The sequence below is a fragment of the Lepidochelys kempii genome, chromosome 7 (genome assembly GCF_965140265.1).
Source record: "Lepidochelys kempii isolate rLepKem1 chromosome 7, rLepKem1.hap2, whole genome shotgun sequence".
Taxonomy (NCBI): Eukaryota; Metazoa; Chordata; order Testudines; family Cheloniidae; genus Lepidochelys; species Lepidochelys kempii.
This window is the reverse complement of record NC_133262.1, coordinates 33820073-33840702: the sequence shown is the minus strand read 5'-3', so window position 1 is coordinate 33840702 and position 20630 is coordinate 33820073. Positions and strand designations below refer to the sequence as shown.

Sequence of the window (20630 nt, the reverse complement as noted above, 5' to 3'; positions counted from 1 at the left end):
GAGATTAATGGAGCCCTCACTTCATGGGGTCTACTGGGAGAAGGGAGGGGACTCCTCATGCTGGGCTGCTGCCTTTGGGCAACCTGGTGCTGGTCACATGACTGCATCTCACCCTAAGGCTGGGCCCTATTGTCCCAACTTGGAGGGGGAGGATAGGTGGCATTGGGACCAACTTCTGGGGGGGAGCAGGGGGTTGGGAAGGAAGCAAAGGGTGATTGGGCCCCACCCTCTGAGGCGCAACTCAACATCAGGCACACTCCAGGGGCAAGGAGCCAGTTTAATGTCCTAGCAGGGGAGGGTTGCCAGGGGGCCATCTATGATGTGTGTGTGGCTACACAAGAGAGTGCCCTCTGTCTTCTCCAGCACTGCCAGAGGGCCAGCTTCCTCCCCTGGGGGTGGCTGGATTAGGAGAAATGGCTGTAGCAGCTCAGTCAGCTTCCTGCAGGAGCAGGATCCTAGACTCTGCTGCCTGTGAGGATAGGTCTACACAAACAAAACCTCTTGCTGTTTGTCTGTCTCAGGGAAGGTACATGCTTCCCCACCAGTCCAAAGGCGGGAGAGGAGGAGGCTGGCTCCAATAGGGCTACGGCCCCTTAGTCCAGCCCAGAGAGCCTTGCCTTTCCACCACCACATACTTCCCCAACATCTATGGGCTGGCTTCCAACCCCTGCATCTCCCCTTCACATGCATGTCGGTCAGGGGCCCAGGGTGCCCCTCAGCTGAAATAGCTGGTGATGAGCTCTTGCCGCAGGCACTGGGACTCCTGGGAGAGGGGCTCAGGGTGGGGAGAAGCCTGGGCAGGTTGCCTGGCACCCAGCTCTACCCCCTCAGGCATGGGAATGCCCCGCCCCACAGCCATATTGTGCAAGACACAGCAAGCCACGAACATGTGACAGACCTTGAGGGGGCTGTATTGGAGCACCCCCCCTGCCCGGTCCAGGCACCGGAACCGGCCCTTTAGTGCCCCCACTGTACGTCCCACCACAGCCTGTGTGGCCATGTGCGCTGTGTTGTATCGCTGCTCAGCTGCTGTCTCTGCTGTCTCCACTGGTGTCAGCAGCCAGGGCTTCAGGGGGTAGGTGCCATCCCCTGTGGAGAACCAGACATGGGTTATGCTCTGCAGGTTGACCCTCTGGCTGTCCCTGTCCTTCCACCCATCCCCATGGCAGGCTCCAGCCTTTAAGATGGGGCCTCTCCCCTCTGTAGGTTTCCAGCTCCAATCAGGCTGTGGGCACTGGCAGGCTCAGGAGGGGTGGGGAATGGAATAATTGGGGTCCTTCCCTGTCTTGGGCAGCTTAGAATTTGCAAGTCTCCATGATGCTCCAAGAGGGAGGAAAGGCCTATCAAGACCTAATGTGTCCCTCTCCCCTATGGGGTTCTTTCAGGCAGGGCAGGCTGAGGCAGGTAGCAGAATCTGGTAGGTGGGTGGGCATTCCCTCAGGGCCCCCTGCACCTAGTGGGGAATTCAGGCTAGTGTGGGGGATGCAGGTGCCAGCAGCTGTCATGGAGCCTTCACCACACAACCTGTGTTTGAACCACCCCGGGCAATCTCATCACTGGAGCTTGGCCCGTGATTCACGGCTGGTGCAGTTAGCCTTGATTTCTTCCCTGGCTGCTAGGTGCAGCCAGGGCTGCTATGATGGGCTAGGGGTGGGATCCAGGTTACTCTGCTGAGATAGGAGTCCTACTTCTGTGGTGGAGAGTGGAGACACTGGGGAGTGGGGACAGCCAAGTAAGGTGCAGCAGGTGCATGAGATTGGCAGGTGGGGCAGCCGAGGGAGGGGTCCCTAGGCCATGGCTCACCCAGCAGCCAGCCATTCATGTTCTGGTGCCCCTCAAAGATGCCCCTGAGGCTGGAACAGCTGAGGATGTGGGCATCCGGCACAGAGCCAGGGAACTCGGCCACCACATGGGTTATCATGCCGTGGGCATCGCACACCAGCTGCATGTTCATGGAGTGGAATCGCAATGGGTTGCGGTAGAGGTTCTCGTGATCCGAGGGCGGCTTGAGGGCCACGTGGGTGCAGCCCAGCGTGCCCAGCACATTGGGGAAGCCAGCAATGCGCAGAAACTCCTCTTTGGTGCGGGCCTGCTGCCGAGGCTGGAAGGGGAAGCGGATGTAGGCATTGGCACGGCGGGTCAGGGCGGTCGTGACTTGGGAGACACAGCGGGACATGCTGGCCTGGCTGATGCCAGCTGCGTCGCCCGCCGGCGTCTGAAAGGTGCCCGAGGTGTAGAAGTTGAGGGCAGCCGTCACCTTGACGTAAACAGGGAGAGCATGGCTGCGGCCAGTCGAGGGCTGCAGGTCGCGCTCTAGTGCGTGGCACAGGTCTCGGATCATCTCAGGGTTGAGCTGGTAGCGCCGCATCACCTGCTCCTCCGGCATGTTCAGGAACTGGATCCGGGGCTTGAACACCCGCTCCTGGGGCAGCCGCCGCCGCCGGCGGGCATGGGCACGCTGAGCCAGCAGGTACAGCGCCATGGGGGAGCCGCAGCCACCCGGGGGGGAACGGCTCGAGCTGCAGAGAGCAGGCCGGGGCAGGCTCGACAGGGGCGGCGGGAAGGAAGGGGGCGGGGAGGGATCTCCTCTTGCCCGAGGGGGGAGTGGGAGGGTATTTAGGATTGGGGGCAGGGTCCCTACTTGCCCCGACCGGGGGTGGAGGAGGAGCCGGAGGGCGGGGTCTCCACGTGCTCCGGCGCCGGGGGTATCTAGATATTAGAGTCCCCCCCCACCACCCCCACCCTGCTGGTGGGGGAGGCTCCGATCCGAGCCAAAGGGACCCGCCGCCAGCGGCTCACCGCCTCCACTTCGCCGCGGACCCTGCGCAAGACACGCCCCCCCACTTCCACCAATCAGCGCGCCCCACTCGTGATGATTAATGAGGCGTCAACCCCTACGCCACCAATATGGCATATCTAATTAGCCCCGGCGGAAGCTGTAGTGAAGTCAGACCACTTCCGGTAGATCGGGGCAATTCCGGCGGAAGTGCTTCCTGGTAGGGCCGATCAGGGAGGGAACACTTCCGGTGGCGCGTAGTTCGGGCGCGGGATGGAGCCGGATGTGGAGTCGCTGCCCCGCGGAGGCTTCCGTTGCCGCCTCTGTCATGTGACTGCGGCCAACCGTGAGGGCCGCAGGGTCGGGGTCACCGGGGTGGCGAGTCACTTGGGGGTGGGATGCTACGAAGCCAGGGTGGGGGCTGGGGGTGAAGTTGAGGGGTCAGCGTCAGAGATCACAGACTGGTGGCTAGGAAGCATTGGGGTCATGGCACCACTTAGATCAGAGGTCATGGGAGGTCTGGTCCTGGGGTTAGAGGTCACAATTGGTCAGAGGACGTGGCACCTTTGGACCATAATCTGAATGGGTCGCTGTCAGGTCACCATGCAGGTCAGAGGTCACAATTGGGGTCAGCGTTGAGGTGTTATGGTGTGTTTGTGGGGGTAGGGAGTTAATGTCAGGGCAAACAAAGCAGCATTGTGGGTGTAAATGTCTCTGTCTCCACCCAGGTCAGGTCACAGACTGGGAGTGCTTGTGGGGGGTGTTAGGTCAGAGGTTGCCATATGGGGGTTAGTGGCAAGTTAAAGATTGCCCTCTGGCTCAGGGATGTCAGTATTTGAGGGAGTTACAGTAGGGGGACAATGTGATCTTCCTCTGCCCCTGTGTTTCCCCATCATTCCTGAGCTGCATGTGCCTCCCCTGCAGAGCCCAGCCTGCAAGATCATCTGCAGGGGAAGAAGCACCAGCGGCTGGAGAGCTTGCGTGCCAAGCGGCAAGACCAGGAGCTTCGCAGTGTCTTTGTCAGTGGCTTCCACAAGGGTACGTCAGCCTCCGAGCTGAGTGAATACTTCCAGGCCTTCGGGGACGTGGCCAGTGTGGTGATGGATAAAGACAAGGTGAGTCCCAAGGTCGGGACAGGGGCTCCCTGGGGCAGATGAGACTCCTGCCTGGTACTAACAGCTTTTTGCCCACAGGGTGTATATGCTATTGTGGAGCTACAGGACCAGGAGGTGATGGAGAAGGTGCTGGCTCAGCCTGAACATTGCCTGGGGGGGCAGCGGCTGCGGGTGAAGCCCCGGGAGAAGAAGGAATTCAAGTACATGCCTCCCAAGAAGCAGGGATCTGCACATCGTGAACAACTGAGTCCTGAAAAGCTGGTCCAGGCCCTGTGCCAGGCTGATGATGTGAGTGTGGACGGGGACCTTGGGCCTGTCCTGTCTGCTGACAAGGGTGGCTGCTGAGCTGCATGGGGCAGGGACAGTGCTCTAGGGCAGTGGTCTCCAAACTGGGGTGTGGTGCGCGAGATGATCCCAAGGGGTGCGCAGTAGCAGGAGCGCTGCTGGATGGCACTCCACCATTCTTTTTCTTCTGCGGCAGCTCTGCACATCCACGGCTGGTGTTCCCCTCCGGCGGCATGTCTGCAGCAGGTCTTCCAGTCTTCACCCTGGGGGTGTGCGAGCCAAAAAGTTTGGAGACCACTGCCCTAGGGTGTGTGTATGGGGGAGGTTCTGAGCTGTCTGGGGCCAGGATGATCCCTGGAGTGGGGGTTTGGGCTGTGTGCTTACAGAGTTTAGGGGTGGGGAGAAAGAAGGACACAGGGGTTCTGAGCTGGGTGGGGTGGGGTTTTGGGCTGTGCAATCCCAGGCACATGTGGGGTGTGTGTGTTTGACGATGTTGCCCCCTCACTCTCCTCACACACACCCAGGTGGATTCCCAGATGTCACAGCTGGTGCAGCTGTTTGAGCTCTCCGAGAGTGAGAGGCGGCTGCGACACCTACTGGTCACCCTGTTCCAGGAGGTTTTCTCAGAGTTCTTCCCTGGTAAGTGCCAGCCCCGTGTATGTGCACATGTGTCTGTCTGTCCCTGCCCCATGTGCCACTGCCCATGACCTTTGCCTCCTGTGTGTGCGCAGGATGCGCCATCCTTCCCTTTGGTTCGTCGGTGAATGGATTTGACATCCATGGCTGTGACCTGGATTTGTTCCTGGACCTGGAGAAAACAAAAACCTTCCAGGCATCTGCAAAGGGACCCCAGGGGGCACAGGTGAGAATGGATGGTAACAGGGACCCCGGGAGATCGGGGGGTTGCGGGGTAGGCACTGGTACCAGGGACCTTTGCAGTTGGGGGGCATGATGAGTGCTGGTCACTAAGTGCACCCCCTTGCAGGCCGAGGAGGAGGCAGGGCCAGACTCTGACTCAGAGGACTCCATCCTGAGTGACATTGATCTGACAACAGCGACAGTGCCCGAGGTGCTGGAGCTGGTGGCAGCTGTGCTACGGAAGTGCGTACCAGGTGTACACAGTGTCCAGGCAGTGCCCAGTGCCCGCCGCCCTGTCGTCAAGTTTTGCCACAAGGACTCCGGGCTGCTGGGAGATATCTCCATCAACAACAGGTGCAGAGCCTGGGAGGCAGGGCCCAGAGGCCAGGGAGTGCATGTGGGGGATGGGGGGAGGCCATGTTGAGCCAGGGGTGGGAGCCAGCTCCATCTGGGATGGATGGGGGACCTCTCCCATCTAGAGCATCCCTCCAGGGCAGGGTGTGTAGAGAACTGTTGACCCCGCTCTGGGGAAACATGGAGCATCCTGGCTCCATGGCCGAGACTTGTTCACCAGCTCCAAATCCACATGGGGCTTGGCCGGGTGGGGGGTGGAGTGGGCAATGGCGAGGGTTGGGGGTGCCTCAGGGTGTGTGTGTGGGGGGGGGGGGTGTTGGTGCTGCCCTCCCAATGTGTCCCATCTCTCTGACAGGCTGGCGCTCTGCAACACACGCTTCCTACAGCTCTGTACAGAGGCTGATGAGCGGGTGCGGCCCCTGGTCTATGCACTGCGCTACTGGGCCAAGCAGCAGGCCCTGGCGGGTAAGGACTCCCTCTTCCTGCACTAGGGGGAGGTACATGGTTAGAGTTCCCATCTGGAGGAATCATGCTGGGGGTGCATGGGTCTAGGATTTGGGGGTATGGACACCGCCGTCGCCTTGTCTAATGGCCCCCATCTTTCCTCAGGAAACCCCTTTGGAGGTGGCCCCCTCCTCAACAACTACGCACTGACCCTGCTGGTGCTGTTCTTCCTGCAGACGCGCAGCCCCCCGGTCTTGCCCACACTGGCCCAGCTCAGGGAGCTGACAGGTAGGAGTTACCCCACAGTGTACCCAGCTGGTGTTGCTGCATTAGCCCATTTCATCCCTGGGGTAGTGTTTATCTCACCCCCCCCCCCCACCTCTGTCTCCTCCCCAGGTGATGGGGATCAGGCTATTGTGGACGGCTGGGATTGCAGCTTCCCCCAGGACACGTCACGGCTGGAGCCCAGCACCAACACGGAGAGTCTGTGTGAGTGCTGTTGGGGGCGGGTGGGAGGGTAATGGCCTGCAGGATGTCCCCCCACCCCATGTACACAGCCTACACACGGGCCTGCTGCTTGAGACCAGCGGGGGCCAGGAGGAAGGGGATCTCAATCACCAGGGAGCTGGGTACAAGGATGTGAGTGATTGTCCCAGCTCTCGGGTGGTTTCCCTTCCCATCGTGCTCTTGGGTTGGGAGAGAAAACGCTCCCCTGAGCTGCTGCCCCAAGGTCCATCCAACCTGGTTTCCTGTTGGCAGTCCCGTGCAGGCAGGTTCCCTGGTGCTATTGCTGGGGAGGGGGTAGAGAAGAGAATTTCTCCTTCCCCAGATCCCCATATGTCCTGCAGGCTGGGAGCCCCGCAAGTTCTTCCCCAGCCCCTTTGTGTTCTCATGGCTGTGCAGGGATTCCTATCTCCCCATCCTCACCCCGCCTCTTGCCTACTTGATTCTCTTGCAGCCACCCTGTGTTTCCTGCATAAAATTATCTGTTACACACACTCTAGGCCCCCACCTTCTGTAGGCTCAAGGCGTAACTCTGTCAATTTAGGCACCCCACCCTTTCCCAGTTCCTAGGGCTCCGGTATAAGGCACCCAACTTTACCCTAAATTTGTTGCCCATACACTCTATGACATTCCACCTCTACCTACTTCCTAGGGTGCAAGGTTCCCACCTCTACCTAGTTCTTAGGGCTCAAGGTGTAACCTGGTTGATTTAGGTACCTTCTCCCTTTCCCAGTTCCTAGGGCTCCAGGCAAAAGGCACCTAACTTTACCTCTCCGTGGGCTCCAGGCTCTACCCCTCCATGGACTCAGAGCTTAATCTTCTATGGGTTTATAGGGTTTTTGATCAGTGAAAGAGCCTTACACAGTAATATCCTACTTAATGTGTATTTATTAACAATCACCAAAACAGAATGCACACACTAAGCATATGATGCTCTCTACTGCCAATAAGACAGATGTACTTTTCTTGAAGGCCAGTCAGGATCAGGTCATCTGTGGGACTCCAGCCTTTGCACGGTGTGGTTGGTAGGGAGTTGAGGTCTGGCAGCTCTGATCTTGGGGCTGTGTCCTGGAGTTGGTTCCAAAGAACTTCCTTTTGGACCTCAGTTTATATAGTGAATCTTAAGTCTTGCTTGGCTGTACCTTAACCAATCATTTTACTAAAATTATTACTAAACAATTGTCTAACCAATCCTAACATTGTAAGACAATTATACCCCACCACCATAGTTGATTTACACTTAGCAAAATTAGTTCTGCAACAGACAAACAATCAAAGAACCAGAGACCATACAGATAAACAATAGAAAAGTAGGGAGCATAAAGGCAAAACAATAGAAGTATAGATTCTACAGTCACAACTGTTGTAAGTGATTTCTCGCCAGACCGAATGTCATCAAACAAAGTTTTCTTTAACCATCTTAAGCTCTGTTTCTTTATCTGGTGGTGGGTACTACTAAGACAGGATCACCTTCTTAACAGCCCGATAGTATGTTGTTTTAATACAGTAGTTCTCAAGCTTCATTGCACCATGACCCTCTTCTGACAAAAAAAATTACTGTATGACTCCAGGATGGGGGACTGGAGACCGAGCCCGCCCGAGTCCAGCTACCCCGTGGGTGGGGGGCAGCTGAAGCCCAAGGGCTTCTGCCCTGGGAGGGAGCATGTAACCTTAGCCCTGGGCAGCGGGGCTTGGGCATTGGCTTCGGCCCCATGCGGTGAGGCTTGGGCATCAGACTTGCTGGGGTCCAGGGCCAACACCAGTCTTGGCGACCCCATTAAAATGCGGTCCCGACCCACAGTTTGAGAACCCCTGTTTTAATGTAATTTAGATGGAATGTGAGGACGTGACTTTCTGCTTCTTGGAATACGGCTGCATTAAAAAGAGACCTCAGACCTTACAATATGGCTACAGGAAAAGGCCTTATCCTGACACCTGGGCTCACCCTTCCCCCTTCTTCCCCCAGCCACCTTCCTCTCATCTGTCTGTGTCTCCCTGCAGGTTCCCTCCTGGCCGAATTCTTCCGTGTCTTTGGGGACCATGACTTTGCTGGCTGCGTGATCTCGCTGAAAGAGGGCCGGGCACTGCCCCTCCCCAGCTTCCTGCTCTCGGAGGTGGGTGCCAAGCTCAAGTTGGGCCCCTTCAACGTGCAGGACCCCTTCGAGCTGAGCCACAACGTGGCAGCCAACGTCAATGAGAAGATAGCGCTGCGGTTCCAGCACTGCTGCCGGGACGGGGCCAAGTACTGCCGCAGCCTGCAGTACCAGCGCAAATCCAGCAAGGGCAAGGCCTGGGGGCTCGTGCGGCTCTTCCAGCCAGGCGTGCCGGAGGCTGGGGAGCTGGGCCCCGATGGGCTCCTCATCACCATCCCTTTCACGCTGATGGCACTCTCCCCTGGGAGCCGGCAGCAGTTGTGCCAGGCTAGGGACTTCCGGCGCTGCTGGTTTGACAAGGTGTGCGCCGCCGTCACCTTTGTGCTGAAGGATGTGCTGAAGTGCAGCTGCACGGGGCCTGCAGGAGAGCCCCTGGGGCAGGAGCCCACAGAGCAGGGTGGAGGTGAGCAGCCTATAGTGGGGTCTAAGCACCCCCGGTCTGATGAGGGAGGAAGCTTGGCTGTCTCCCCAGCCAAGAAGAAGCCGAGAGCAGAGGGCCCAGCGCCCGAGGAGGAGGAGAGCGTGAGCTGGAGCTGTGCTGTGTGGCATCGTGTCTGGATGGGCCGGCGTCGCATCCGGCGCCAGCTCCGACACCTGGGCAGCCCACAGCCAGACGCAGAGCAGGAGGCTGGCTCCCTGGAGGTGGAGGAGAAGGTGTCAGAGGCCATAATCCAGCAGGAGGGAGACTCCATGGGGTCAGAGCCGCTGCTGAGGTTCACAGCCTGTGCCCAGGTGGGCAGTGGCCAGGAGGACACACGGACCCTCCTGTGCTTCACCCCAGACCCCCAGCAGGGCCTCCTGTTCCAGGACTTCTATCATTTTCTACAGGGCTTTCTGCCCAGAATGGTGGAGCGGTATGTGGGCAGAGCAGCCAGGGGTAGGCAGTGACATCCATGCCAGCACCCTGAGACTGGGGGATGCTATTTTAAATGGACTTTGCTATGTGTACCATGCAACTGGGAAGGGAATAAAGGGCCTAGCCAAGTGCCCCTCTGGGCTGTGCCTGTCCCGCTGCCTGGGGGCTGGGGGGAAGTGGCTGGGGGCCTGGCTTGAGTGGGGAGCGGGTACTCCCCAACTGGATGCAGGTCTTTCTCCTACCACCCTGCCCAGCCTCTTGCGAATGTGCTGCTGTGTGTCCCCTCTGGCGCCCCATAGCACTGGGATTTGAAGTGCTGGCACGTTATCAGGGGTGGGGCTGATTCTTCACTGGAGTGGAGGCGGACTATCAGCAATGGCCAATGGGGCACGAGTGGTGAGTATAAATGCAGTTGATGCCTAGGGGGGCAGTTGCAGAGCAAGGAGTGAGAGGCCTGGGGTGGATAGACCTTGACTCTGGCCAGTTCAGCTCCGTTCTTCTCTCCATGCAGCAGTACTATGCGCTCCATTTGTGGCTACTGGGGAGGGATCTATGGGAAGGGGGCAGTAAGGGGTTGGGGGATGTACTGGGAAGGGACGGGGCCCCAGGAGAGGCAGCTCAGAGCAGGCTTGGCCCCGCTCCCCCCCAGGGCTTTAGGTGCTGCCTTCCCCAAGTGGAATAAGTCAAGGGTGCGGGGGAGGGAAGAAGAAAAGGTATTTAGGGCCCCAGAGTCTGCAATACTACCTCCCTCAGGGGCATGCAGGTGAGGCAGCATGGGCAGAATGGGACCAGGCTAGGATTGGGATTCTAGAGGCAATATAGCACCTTTCCTCCATAGCACCTCACTGGTGGGCTTCATACGTGAGGTTAAGCCAGGGGTTGGGGTGCAGGGCAGCAGTGTGGTCTCTGGTAGTTTCCAGTGGAGCCCGGCAGTGCAGTATGCGATTTAACGCAGATCGATTCACTGCACCTACTGAGTTCTGAGAGGTGGGTGGGTCCAAGACCCTTCCCCCAGCCTAAGGGGGGGGGCAAAAACCAAATGATACAGCTAATAAAAAATTGGGGACAGGATTGAGGATATAGGACCCTAAGCAGGGAACTGGAGGGGGACAATGAGCAGAGAACCCTAGACTGCCTACTCCTTAAAGGGGTCTAGGGAGCCAGTGGATGCTGCCCAGTCACTCTGCCCGGATGCGTGATGGAAGGGAGGAGTGGAAATAGGCCCCACAGTCTCAGAACACTTCCCTGTCCAACATCCTCCTCCTGGAGTTATAACTGGCCATTTTGGCCAGCGTCAGGAGGAGGATGACAAGGAGGTCTGGGGACTTTGTGGTGCCCTGGATAGGATGTGCATAGATCAAGAGGTGGGGGTGAAAGTGCAGCCAGAACCTTGGGAGAAGGTTAAACAGCAGCAGCCTGGTGTCTGGTAGTTTCAAGTAGAGCTCTGCAGTGCAGTACGCTATCTAACGCTGGTCTGTACAGATTTTCACTGTAACTGCATAAGCAGTTGAGCCAGTTTGGACTGAGTTGCAGACTCCAGGGTCCATGTGGATTTACAGGGGAGGCTGAACTGCTTCTCCAGCTGCACTGATCACCTTCAGCCCCCAACTAAAACCTCTCCAACGCATCATCAAGGATCTACAACCTATCCTGAAGGACGACCCATCACTCTCACAGATCTTGGGAGACAGGCTAGTCCTTGCTTACAGACAGCCCCCCAACCTGAAGCAAATACTCACCAGCAACCACACACCACACAACAGAACCACTAACCCAGGAACCTATCATTGCAACAAAGCCTGTTGCCAACTGTTTCCACATATCTATTCAGGGGACACCATCACAGGGCCTAATCACATCAGCCACACTATTAGAGGCTTGTTCACCTGCACATCTACCAATGTGATATATGCCATCATGTGCCAGCAATGCCCCTCTGCCATGTACATTGGTCAAACTGGACAGTCGCTACGTAAAAAAATAAATGGACACAAATCAGATGTCAAGAATTATAACATTCAAAAACCAGTTGGAGAACACTTCAATCTCTCTGGTTATTTGATTACAGACTTAAAAGTTGCAATTCTTCAACAACAAAAATTCAAAAACAGACTCCAATGACAGACTGCTGAATTGGAATTAATTTGCAAACTGGATACAATTAACTTAGGCTTGAATAGAGACTGGGAGTGGATGGGTCATTACAGAAAGTAAAACTATTTCCTCATGTTTATTCCCCCCCCCCCCGCCCACCTTCCTCACACATTCTTGTCAACTGCTGGAAATGGCCAACCTTGATTATCACTACAAAAGGTTGTGTACCCTCCCCTCGCCCCCCCCCCCCCCGCTCTCCTGTCTCCTGCTGGTAATAGTTCACCTTAAGTGATCACTCTCGTTAGTGAGTGTGGTAACACCCATTGTTTCATGTTTTCTATGTATATAAATCTCCCCACTGTATTTTCCACTGAATACATCCGATGAAGTGAGTTGTAGCTCACGAAAGCTTATGCTCAAATATATTGGTTAGTCTCTAAGGTGCCACAAGTACTCCTTTTCTTTTTGTGAATACAGACTAACACGGCTGCTACTCTGAAACCTTGAGGTTTAACATGGCCTTAGCAAATTTTGATGTATTTATCCAAAGTAGACTTGCTTCTCCCCTATGAGAGAATAGTGCTGGAGGTTGATCTGGCTGGCAAATCTACTCCAACCAAACACAGGGAAGGGGAGGGAATGGGTGGCTGTGTCTTGGGAGACTGAACAGACAAAGGGTGGGACAAAGGCCCCTTGAATGGTGACAAAAGACTGCTTCAGTCTAAGGGGGGAGAAAGACTTCAGGCACACCGTACCCATTCACTGATTGGATCCTGGTCCTTCTGTACTATCCTTAAATGTAGGCCCTAATTTGCATTTTATTGTGTTTTGTATTGTAACTGTTTGTTTCCACCATTCACTTGTTGCTTGTGGAATCTCCATTTTCTTAAATAAAAAGTTTGTTTCATTACACGTGCTGTATGTTATACAAGAGCAGGGATTTAAGGTAAAGCTAATACATTAGGGTCGGGACACTGCTTCTTTGTGGGGGAGGGGACACTGAGGATCTGGGATTTGTGTGGGGCTGGATATCACAGGGGAACATGTTTTGAATGGCTGCCAGGCTGCTGGTGGTCCTGAGAACCATCATTCCCTTCCCCCTTACCGAGGGGGCTGCATTATACTGTCACTAAAGGAGAGGGCAGTGAAGATTTGTGGCTTCTCTTCTCGGCCTCCCGAAAGACAAGCAAAGGAAGTGCAGAGCTGCCAGTATTCAGCCCCTCTGATATCACCCCACGTTTATTTAAGTGTGGAAATAGATGTAAGTCCTCAATTTAAGAAAGTACTTAATGCTTTCTGAAACCCATTCCTAGTCAGGTCAGCACTTCAGCACCTACTTTTTAAGCACATGCTTAAATCAATGTGCTTTATGCGTGTGCTGGAGTACCGCCCTGGACAAGAATACTTTCCTAAATTGGCAACTGAGGTGCAGCTATGTGGGCAATGGGTCCATCTACAGCTGGGCGTTACTCTGGATTAACAGTGTGTGCCGGCACCCCTGCAGGGCAGCTAAACCTGCAGCAAGGCAGCACTACTCCGGCACGGGCGTGTCCATACACGAAGTTAACGTCACACGAGCCAAGCCCCTGGACCCACTCAAGTGTAACTAGGTCCGTGGAGTGACAGGGGACGCTCCCCATGCGCAGAGAAGCCCTAAAACCAGCCTGCCTGGTGCAAAGCGGGGAACAGCCCGGGACAGCAGCTTGACAGCTCCTGCAGCGGGAGCGTTCGCGCCTGCGCCCCGCTCCGCCGCTGAGGCACGAGCCCGACTCGAACTCCTGCGGCTCCCGCTCCCCCGGGCCCAGAACTCTGAGCCCCGCCCTTTGCTGTCCCGGGAGCTCGACGCGCCCCGCCCCCTGGCGGCCTCAGGCCGTGTTCCCACGTGGGTTTGGATAGATTTGCACGGCGGCCAATAGGCGCTTGGGATTCCACTGCCCTACACCACCTGTTCATTGGCTGAGACGCGGCGGAGGCGGGGCTAGCTGCGCCGTGGAGTAAGGGTTTGAGGCTGCTCGAGCTGCAGCCGGGTGAACCCCGGTTCCCCCCCCCCCGAGTTCCTCTGCCCCAAAGTGCCCTCCCCCGCCGCCATGTCCGAGCGCGAGGAGCGGCGCTTCGTGGAGCTGCCGCGCGAGTCCGTGCGCCTGATGGCGGAGAGCGCGGGGCTGGAGCTGACGGACGAGGTGGCCGCGCTGCTGGCCGAGGACGTGTGTTACCGCCTGCGGGAGGCCGCCCAGGTGCGGGAGCCGGGCCCGGCGCTGGGGGCGGAGACTGCACCGGGCCTGGGGGGCCGGCCTGTGACCCCCTTCCCCGGGGAGGGATTGCCCCTAGGAGCGGTCTGAGCCCCTCGCCTCCCGTGGGCGGCTGTCCCTGAGGCTGGAGACTCGAGCCCCCCCACGCCGCACCCCCCGCCCTTGGGGCTGGTCCCACCGATTCCTCACTTTCCCTCTCCCCTCCTGCAGAACAGCTCCCAGTTCATGAAACACACCAAACGCCGGAAACTGACGGTGGAGGATTTCAACCGGGCCCTTCGCTGGAGCAACGTGGAGGTGAGCGAGCAGGAGAGGGGGCAGCGGGAGGCTGAGCCAGGAGCCCGCCTGTTGCTGCTGCTCTCTCCTGCCCACAGACCGGTGCTAGCAGGGTGGAGTTCAAAGAGCGCCCAGATCAGCCCTCTCCACTGGGCCACTGATGGTGGTGGCAGGCCTAGCTGTCCCCAAGATGGGCCTGGCAAGGGAGTGACCGTCTGGTGTCCTTGCAGGTGGTGTGCGGCTATGGCTCCCAGGACCCCCTTCCCTTCCGTGCTATAAAGGAAGGGGAACTCTACTTCCAGGAGGATCGTGAGATCAATCTGGTGGAGCTGGCCCTGGCCACCAACCTCCCCAAGGGCTGTGCAGAGACAGCAGTGAGAGGTGTGTGTCACCCTGCTGGGGGGGCAGGGTGTGTGTGGTTACTCCATCCTCCAGGGTTCTCCCTCCAGGCTCGCTCTCTCTAGGGCTTTAGGCAGCCTACTTCTGAATGTCCCAAATTACAGGGCTCCCAGCTCCTTCCCTGGGGAGCGTCCCATGGGCACATCCCGTCCCCCTGTCTGCAAACAGCAGGACACCCACCTAGCCCCTCTGCCTTGGGGACAGTTGTCTGTCCCCACCACATCTATCCCATAGCAGGACGCAATGGAGGCCCCCAGGGAGGATAGTTCCCCGTCAGGATTGCTTACCAGTCTCCTTTAGTCATTGTTCAGCCAGGCAAGACACATGTTGCTTCCACTGTAAATTAGTTCCTCTGGCACTCAGATCCAAGCTGTTGAGCTAGTGGCTCTTCCCTGGACCTGCACCTAATGCGTAGCTTGGACCTGAGCACGATATCCCAAGTGGGGTCTCCTCAGAGCTAGTGAGGAGGGGGTTGATGCCCCATGCTCTGTGACTTGGGTACCTAGAACTCTCTCCCAGGCTGCCTCATGAGAAGGGGAGCATCCTGGCCCAGGGACAGTTGGAGGGATCAGCCAGGTTGTTTAACAGCATCTATACTTGCATTGTAGTTCATGTCTCTTATCTGGATGGGAAAGGAAATCTGGAACCACAGGGAGCTGGTAAGAACTTCTCAGTAACCCATTCCCTTGCCCTTATCTCCCTCTTTTATTGAAGCTGCACATACAGGCCCCAACCAGGATGGGGGCCCCCTGTGCAGGGTGCTGTACAGACAGTTGCTGCCCTGCAGAGCTAACAATGACCTCATCCTACTCCCTGTTAAGTTGTTCTCAAACTAAGCCCTGAGCCAGGAGGTTTTCTCTCCCCTCCCAAATCTTTACTAGCATTAACTACCCAATGCTCGCTTGTCCTAGTTATCCAGATACACATCCAGTCCCTCTAAATCTCACTTAATTCTTGGCCTCCGCACCATCCTGCGGTAGGGAGTCCCCCAGGCCAATCACACAGTGTGTGGAAAAGTATGTCCTTTTATCAGTTAGGAATTTTGCCACCTTTCAGTCGCTCCTGTCCCCTTGTCCTTGTGTGAGGAGATTGGGAGAACAGAAGCTCCCGATCTCCCTTCTCTGTTCCAGTCATTATCTATCAGCTTTTCTCCTGTCCCTTTTCTAAACAATCCCAATCTCTTCATATGAGAGTTTTCCCCTGGTCATTCTCTGATGCCTGACCCCACCCCCATTCTGCCATCGCCTTTCTGAACAATGCCCCATGGCAGGTCTCTACACTGTACTGGGGCTCGGGCTGCTGCTGCCCTCCTAGGGATCCATGGTGCTTTGGAGGGGTCTCCACTGAATTCCCGTAACCTTTGCCTTCCTGGCTTTTCCTCCAGTGCCCAGTGCTGTCTCCACTCTCTCAGATGACCTGCTGAAGTACTACCAGCATGTGACCCGAGCTGTGCTTGGGGATGACCCACAGCTAATGAAGGTGGGTGCGGGGCTGGGGATCAGTGCCTTTATCTCAGACTGGCCTGAATGGGGGCGTGTTTCAAGGACTGTAGAGCCCCAGCCTCCACAGAAGCTACTTCTGCTCCAGGTTTGATGCAACCCAGTAGAGGAAGGTTCCCTGAAAGTTTTGGCACCAGTGGTCCAGCTGGAGAATTACCCACCAGCTCTGGATGGCTCGAGTGGCTCAGGAGGACATGCAGCAGGGATCGCTGGCCCTGTGGGGGGAGCCTGACTAAGGGAGAATGGCTACATGACAAACCGTGGTGCAACCCCTCTCCTCCCTGTTCCCCCCCACCCCCCAGACTGGGGCTCTCCATTCATTTCCTGGCTGGGGCACCCCTCTTCCTCTGACCCTTATCTGACACTCCCCTCCCCCAGGTTGCCCTCCAGGACCTGCAGACCAACTCGAAGATCGCAGCCCTGCTGCCCTACTTTGTCTACGTGGTCAGTGGGGTGAGTGGAGCAGGAGGCCCTTGAACATATGACCCACGTGAGAAACAGGGTGGGGTGGACAGGAGACCCTCCCAAGCGTGTGGCTCCCCTAGGGCAGCCCATGCCCTCCTTCTGGCAGCTACGAGCGTTTTGCTCTCTTCCTTCTCCTGGGCCAGGTGAAGTCCGTCAGCCATGACCTGGAGCAGCTGAACCGCCTGCTGCACATCGCCAAGAGCCTCATCCAGAATCCCTACCTGTGCCTGGGCTCCTATGTCAAGAGCCTGATCGCCAGCGTCATGTACTGCGTGCTGGAGCCACTTGCCGCATCCATCAACCCCCTCAATGACCACTGGACGCTCCGGGACTACGCTGCAATGCTCCTGAGCCATATCTTCTGGTGCGGCCTGGCGGGGAGGGGCTGAAAGGAATCACTGCCACCCCCACCACCCAGGCAGGGGAGTCACCAGCATGTCTGGTGTCAGTGGGAGTCTCCTTCAGAGTCCAGTGCTGCCCCTGCTCTCCCAGGCAGGGCACTGTGCCCCAAGGGTGTCTGGAGTTCCCTTCTTTTATGCCCACAGCTCTGACGAAGCACGATGGGGTAGGGGAGGGTCCTGGGGGGGATGCACGATGAGTCCCATCTCCAGGGATTTTCAGCCTCTGCTCGGTCTCCTCCCTCAGGACGCATGGCGACCTTGTCAGTGGCCTGTACCACCAGATCTTGCTGTCCCTCCAGAAGGTGCTGGCTGATCCGGTGCGCCCGCTTTGCTCTCATTATGGGGCCGTGGTGGGGCTGCATGCCCTGGGGTGGAAGGTAAGGGACAGCTCTCGATCCCACATGATCTTTGGGCAGAGGGAGGCAAGCAGACGATGGTGGTACCCGGGCCAAACACCCTGTTTCCCTGGGAGGTAGGTCTGAGAATTGAAGCAGTGATGCTATCCCAGGCTGGTGGCTACGCTGGGTCCCTCTATGTTGTGGGGGCATCAGAGGAAGTGGTGACCTGCTGCAGGGGCTGGTAACCGCTGCACAGTGCCCCACTCCCATCTCTTTTTGTGCACACACAAGGCAGAGGACCCTGGCTCAGCTCCTCTGGCCGGTACTTTAGCTTCTCATGCAGTGACTGTGCTGTTGGTTCTTGAGCCCAGTCAGTAAATGGCCATTTTTGGGATGGAACTTTGCTCTCTCCTCCAGGCTGTGGAGCGAGTCCTCTACCCCCATCTCTCCACCTACTGGGCGAACCTGCAGGCTGTGCTCGACGACTACTCTGTCTCTAATGCTCAGGTGAAGGCCGATGGGCACAAGGTGTACGGTGCCATTCTGGTGAGTCTAACCCCACCCATCCAGAGGAGAGGGCTGGGCTAGGGCTCTGCCTGTACGGCCAACACACTCACTGCAGTTCCAGGCAGTCCAGAAGCCCCTGCTCTCAGGGAAGGGAAGGCACTGAGCTCCCATCTCCCAGTAGCAGAGCATCTGGCCTGTCAGACTAGATACAGGGCCCCTGCCAGAAAAGGGATGGGGGTGACTTGACTTCTCCTTGGGTAGGGTGAAGGGGGTTTTCCATTGCCCCTTATATCAGGGATGGGGATGGGCAGAGAGGGCTTTGTGAGCAGCAGCCTCACGCAGAGGCCCAGCTGAGCCAGGGATCCGCCAGTCTGCTGCTGTGTGCGGCTGGGTTTGTAGCTGGGGTTAAGGAGCGGAGAGACCAGGGCTTCTAACCAGAGCAGCTCTTCCTTTGCCAGGTGGCGGTAGAACGCCTGCTGAAGATGAAGGCGCAGTCAGTGTCAGCCCAGGGGGACAGGCCACGTAGGGATAGGTGCCGGCGGGAGAGCTCTCCCTGGCTCAGCCCCCTGCAAGATCCCCAAGTGGAGTTCAGCTTTGGCATCACCAGCCACCTGCTGCAGCTTGGCAGTGGGGGCCCCCAGCTGGGTACTGGCATCTCTGCTGACCTTCCCACTGTCTCCCTGCACGAGACCTACCGGGAGCTCTATGACTTCTTTGGAGACAGCCTGGCCACCCGCTTTGGCACGGGCTCGGGGCTGCAGTCAGCCGAGCCGACACCTCCTGGCCCCAAGGTCTTGGACACGAAGAAAGAGCAGCCAGCCTTTGGCACAGGGGACGTGGTGCGCAAGATGCCCCAGCTGACAGCCAATGCCACAGTGAGCCCCCGGGAGGAGGAGAGCCCCCGGGCAGACTACCCACCAGGCAGGCCGGCCCTGCATCGCTCAGCCAGTGTGCCCCGCTCTCGTAGCACATCACGCCAGCAGGGCCTCCGCCCCGGGGTCCGTGACGTTTTCCAGAAGTGCCGCTTCTCCCCACAGGGGCCACCCCACTTCAGCTTTGTGATTGCTGGTCGGCAGGTGGGCCGGCGGTGCCAGGGCCGACTGTTCCAGACCTGCTTCCCCCAGCATCATGGCCCTAGCCACATTTCCCGCTATGCCCAGAAGCTGCCCATGATTGGCAGGACCAGCAAGCCTGTGAAGAAGTGGGCCCACTCAGAGTACTCCCTCTACCTGCCTCTCTGAGGAGTGACCTCTCCCCTCCAGGACTTCAGCTCATGGCCAAACCTAGTGTGGGCCCTTCATCCCTCCCCTGTACTACTGAGGATCCCTTGTTGGATGAAGTCAGGGGCCTCCACGCAAGCCAAACTCCTCAGGAGAGGAATTTCTCTTCCAGGGTGGAGGGGGCCTACCCAGCACTCTCTGGACTTTGCAGGGGGTGCTGAAGACACATTCTGCACTCAACAGTGCCTCCCACATGCCCAGACTGTGGGTCAGGCTGAGCCTGTTACCTCTGCACCGATGAACTGTGCACTCCTCCAAGAGCCATCCAGGGTTTTCTGCTGTATGATGGCTGAGGCTTTGCTGTGGAGGTGATGGGAGAGTATGTGTGGGAGAGGGGAAGTGATTGCAGGGCTTAGGGCCTCTGTGTGATCTAGGTACAGCACACAGCAGCAGACTCCATAGTCTAACTAAAGCATCTTAGCTCCCTGGCCCCAAGCCATGTCCTCCCCTGAGGGATGAGTGCCCCTACCCTCAGCACTCCCCTTGGAGTTGGGGTTTCCTGACAGCGTGCAGCATTTCTCCAACTCCCCAACCCTTGTACTGACACCTGGTTGTTTAATAAAGACACTGCTGCTGTTGGGGACAGAGGATTTGCTTGCTGACCTCTCCCTTGTTGCATGGGGTTGGATAGCTATAGCACCTCCTGTCTTGCCCCTGCTCGAGGCTGCCCCTTAGAAGCTCCTCTGGAATGTGGGCCAGTGCTTACTGCAGGCAGCTAAGGGAAAACTAACAGCTAGGGCGCTCTGGCTCTCAGAGCTGAGGGACCTGCTTCTGTCTTCCTAACCCACCACCATAAACTAGGGGCCCTACCCTCACCCATCCCCCTGCCTGCCATGTCTGTCTCCTCTCAAACATTGAATCAAAGCCTGGCAAGAGGAGCTGAGCCTGTCTATAAAGTGGGGCCCGCAACATTTTCTGAGGGTGGCTTTAAACAGCAGGACTTGACTGCTCTTTGAGCATGTGAAAGATTCCAGGGCTGTTGTAACTGTGTTTATTTTGGCGTGAAAGGGGGTTCAACCATGTATCACCACATCTCAGTTGCATTTCAGTAGCACTATATGGCCAATCTTTGGGAACGATGCAGAGTTGCACAGGCTCAGGGCTGGGCTGTGGCCTCTTCAACACTCACTGTAACGTGTCAAGGATGTGATTGTGTCTTCCTGTGATGCTTCACAGGCACAGCTCCCAGCAGCGAGTACAAATCCTCCGAGAGTGGGAGATGGGACCAGAGCAAAAATAAACCCTCTCTGTTATCTTCCACCCCAGTACTCCAGGGCTCATTTCTCTCCAAAGGAGGAACTGGAAAGTGCTCACGTGGGAAGGTGATGGGCAGCAATATGAAACCAATAGAAAACAAGTCATTTGTTCAAGATTAGCTATTAGTTCATCTTCCAAGAGAGGGTACTGGCTCAGAAAGCACCAGTTGATAACACAACTGCTAATAGAGGCTTGGGTCTGGAAAAGGCCCAATCCCCCAGCACTTACAGTGAAGTTGGTGGAAATCAATGGACGAAGCACCTTTGCAGCTGGAACTCTGTGTGTACAGCCAATGCTAGGAATTTGACCAAACACAAATGGATCTTTTACAACTGAGAAATATCAGGGGATCAGCGTAAGGGAAGCTGAGCCACCCCAGGCTTGTGGCATGTGAACTAAAGACCAGAACAAACCTTACCACTCCATGCTCCTCTGACCCTGCCATCTCTATCTCACACATTGCTGCATACCTACCGATAGATTGCTAGAAAACAATCCAAACCCTTCACACGTTTCTGCT

At 57.1% G+C, this 20630-nt stretch overlaps 2 protein-coding genes across 3 annotated transcripts; both read left to right on the top strand.

The window, feature by feature from the left end:
• The first annotated feature begins 4 nt into the window (after positions 1-4).
• Positions 5-12349, top strand: TUT1 (terminal uridylyl transferase 1, U6 snRNA-specific). Its single transcript, XM_073352097.1, has 10 exons — positions 5-3122; positions 3701-3891; positions 3970-4179; positions 4701-4815; positions 4908-5038; positions 5162-5388; positions 5744-5853; positions 5998-6120; positions 6229-6321; positions 8338-12349. Exons 1-10 carry the CDS (start codon positions 3050-3052, stop codon positions 9375-9377), a joined length of 2313 nt encoding a protein of 770 aa, XP_073208198.1. The 5' UTR covers positions 5-3049; the 3' UTR covers positions 9378-12349.
• Positions 12350-13390: 1041 nt separating this feature from the next.
• Positions 13391-20113, top strand: TAF6L (TATA-box binding protein associated factor 6 like). Of its 2 annotated transcripts, none has more exons than XM_073352095.1 (10): positions 13391-13673; positions 13899-13985; positions 14195-14345; positions 14972-15022; positions 15748-15842; positions 16241-16315; positions 16471-16691; positions 16973-17105; positions 17484-17612; positions 18017-20113. In XM_073352095.1, exons 1-10 carry the CDS (start codon positions 13527-13529, stop codon positions 18812-18814), a joined length of 1887 nt encoding a protein of 628 aa, XP_073208196.1. In that variant the 5' UTR covers positions 13391-13526; the 3' UTR covers positions 18815-20113. The 2 variants fall into 2 exon arrangements, with proteins under 2 accessions (XP_073208196.1, XP_073208197.1); XM_073352096.1 differs by having other exon boundaries at positions 13392-13673; positions 18032-20113.
• The last annotated feature ends 517 nt before the right edge of the window (positions 20114-20630 follow it).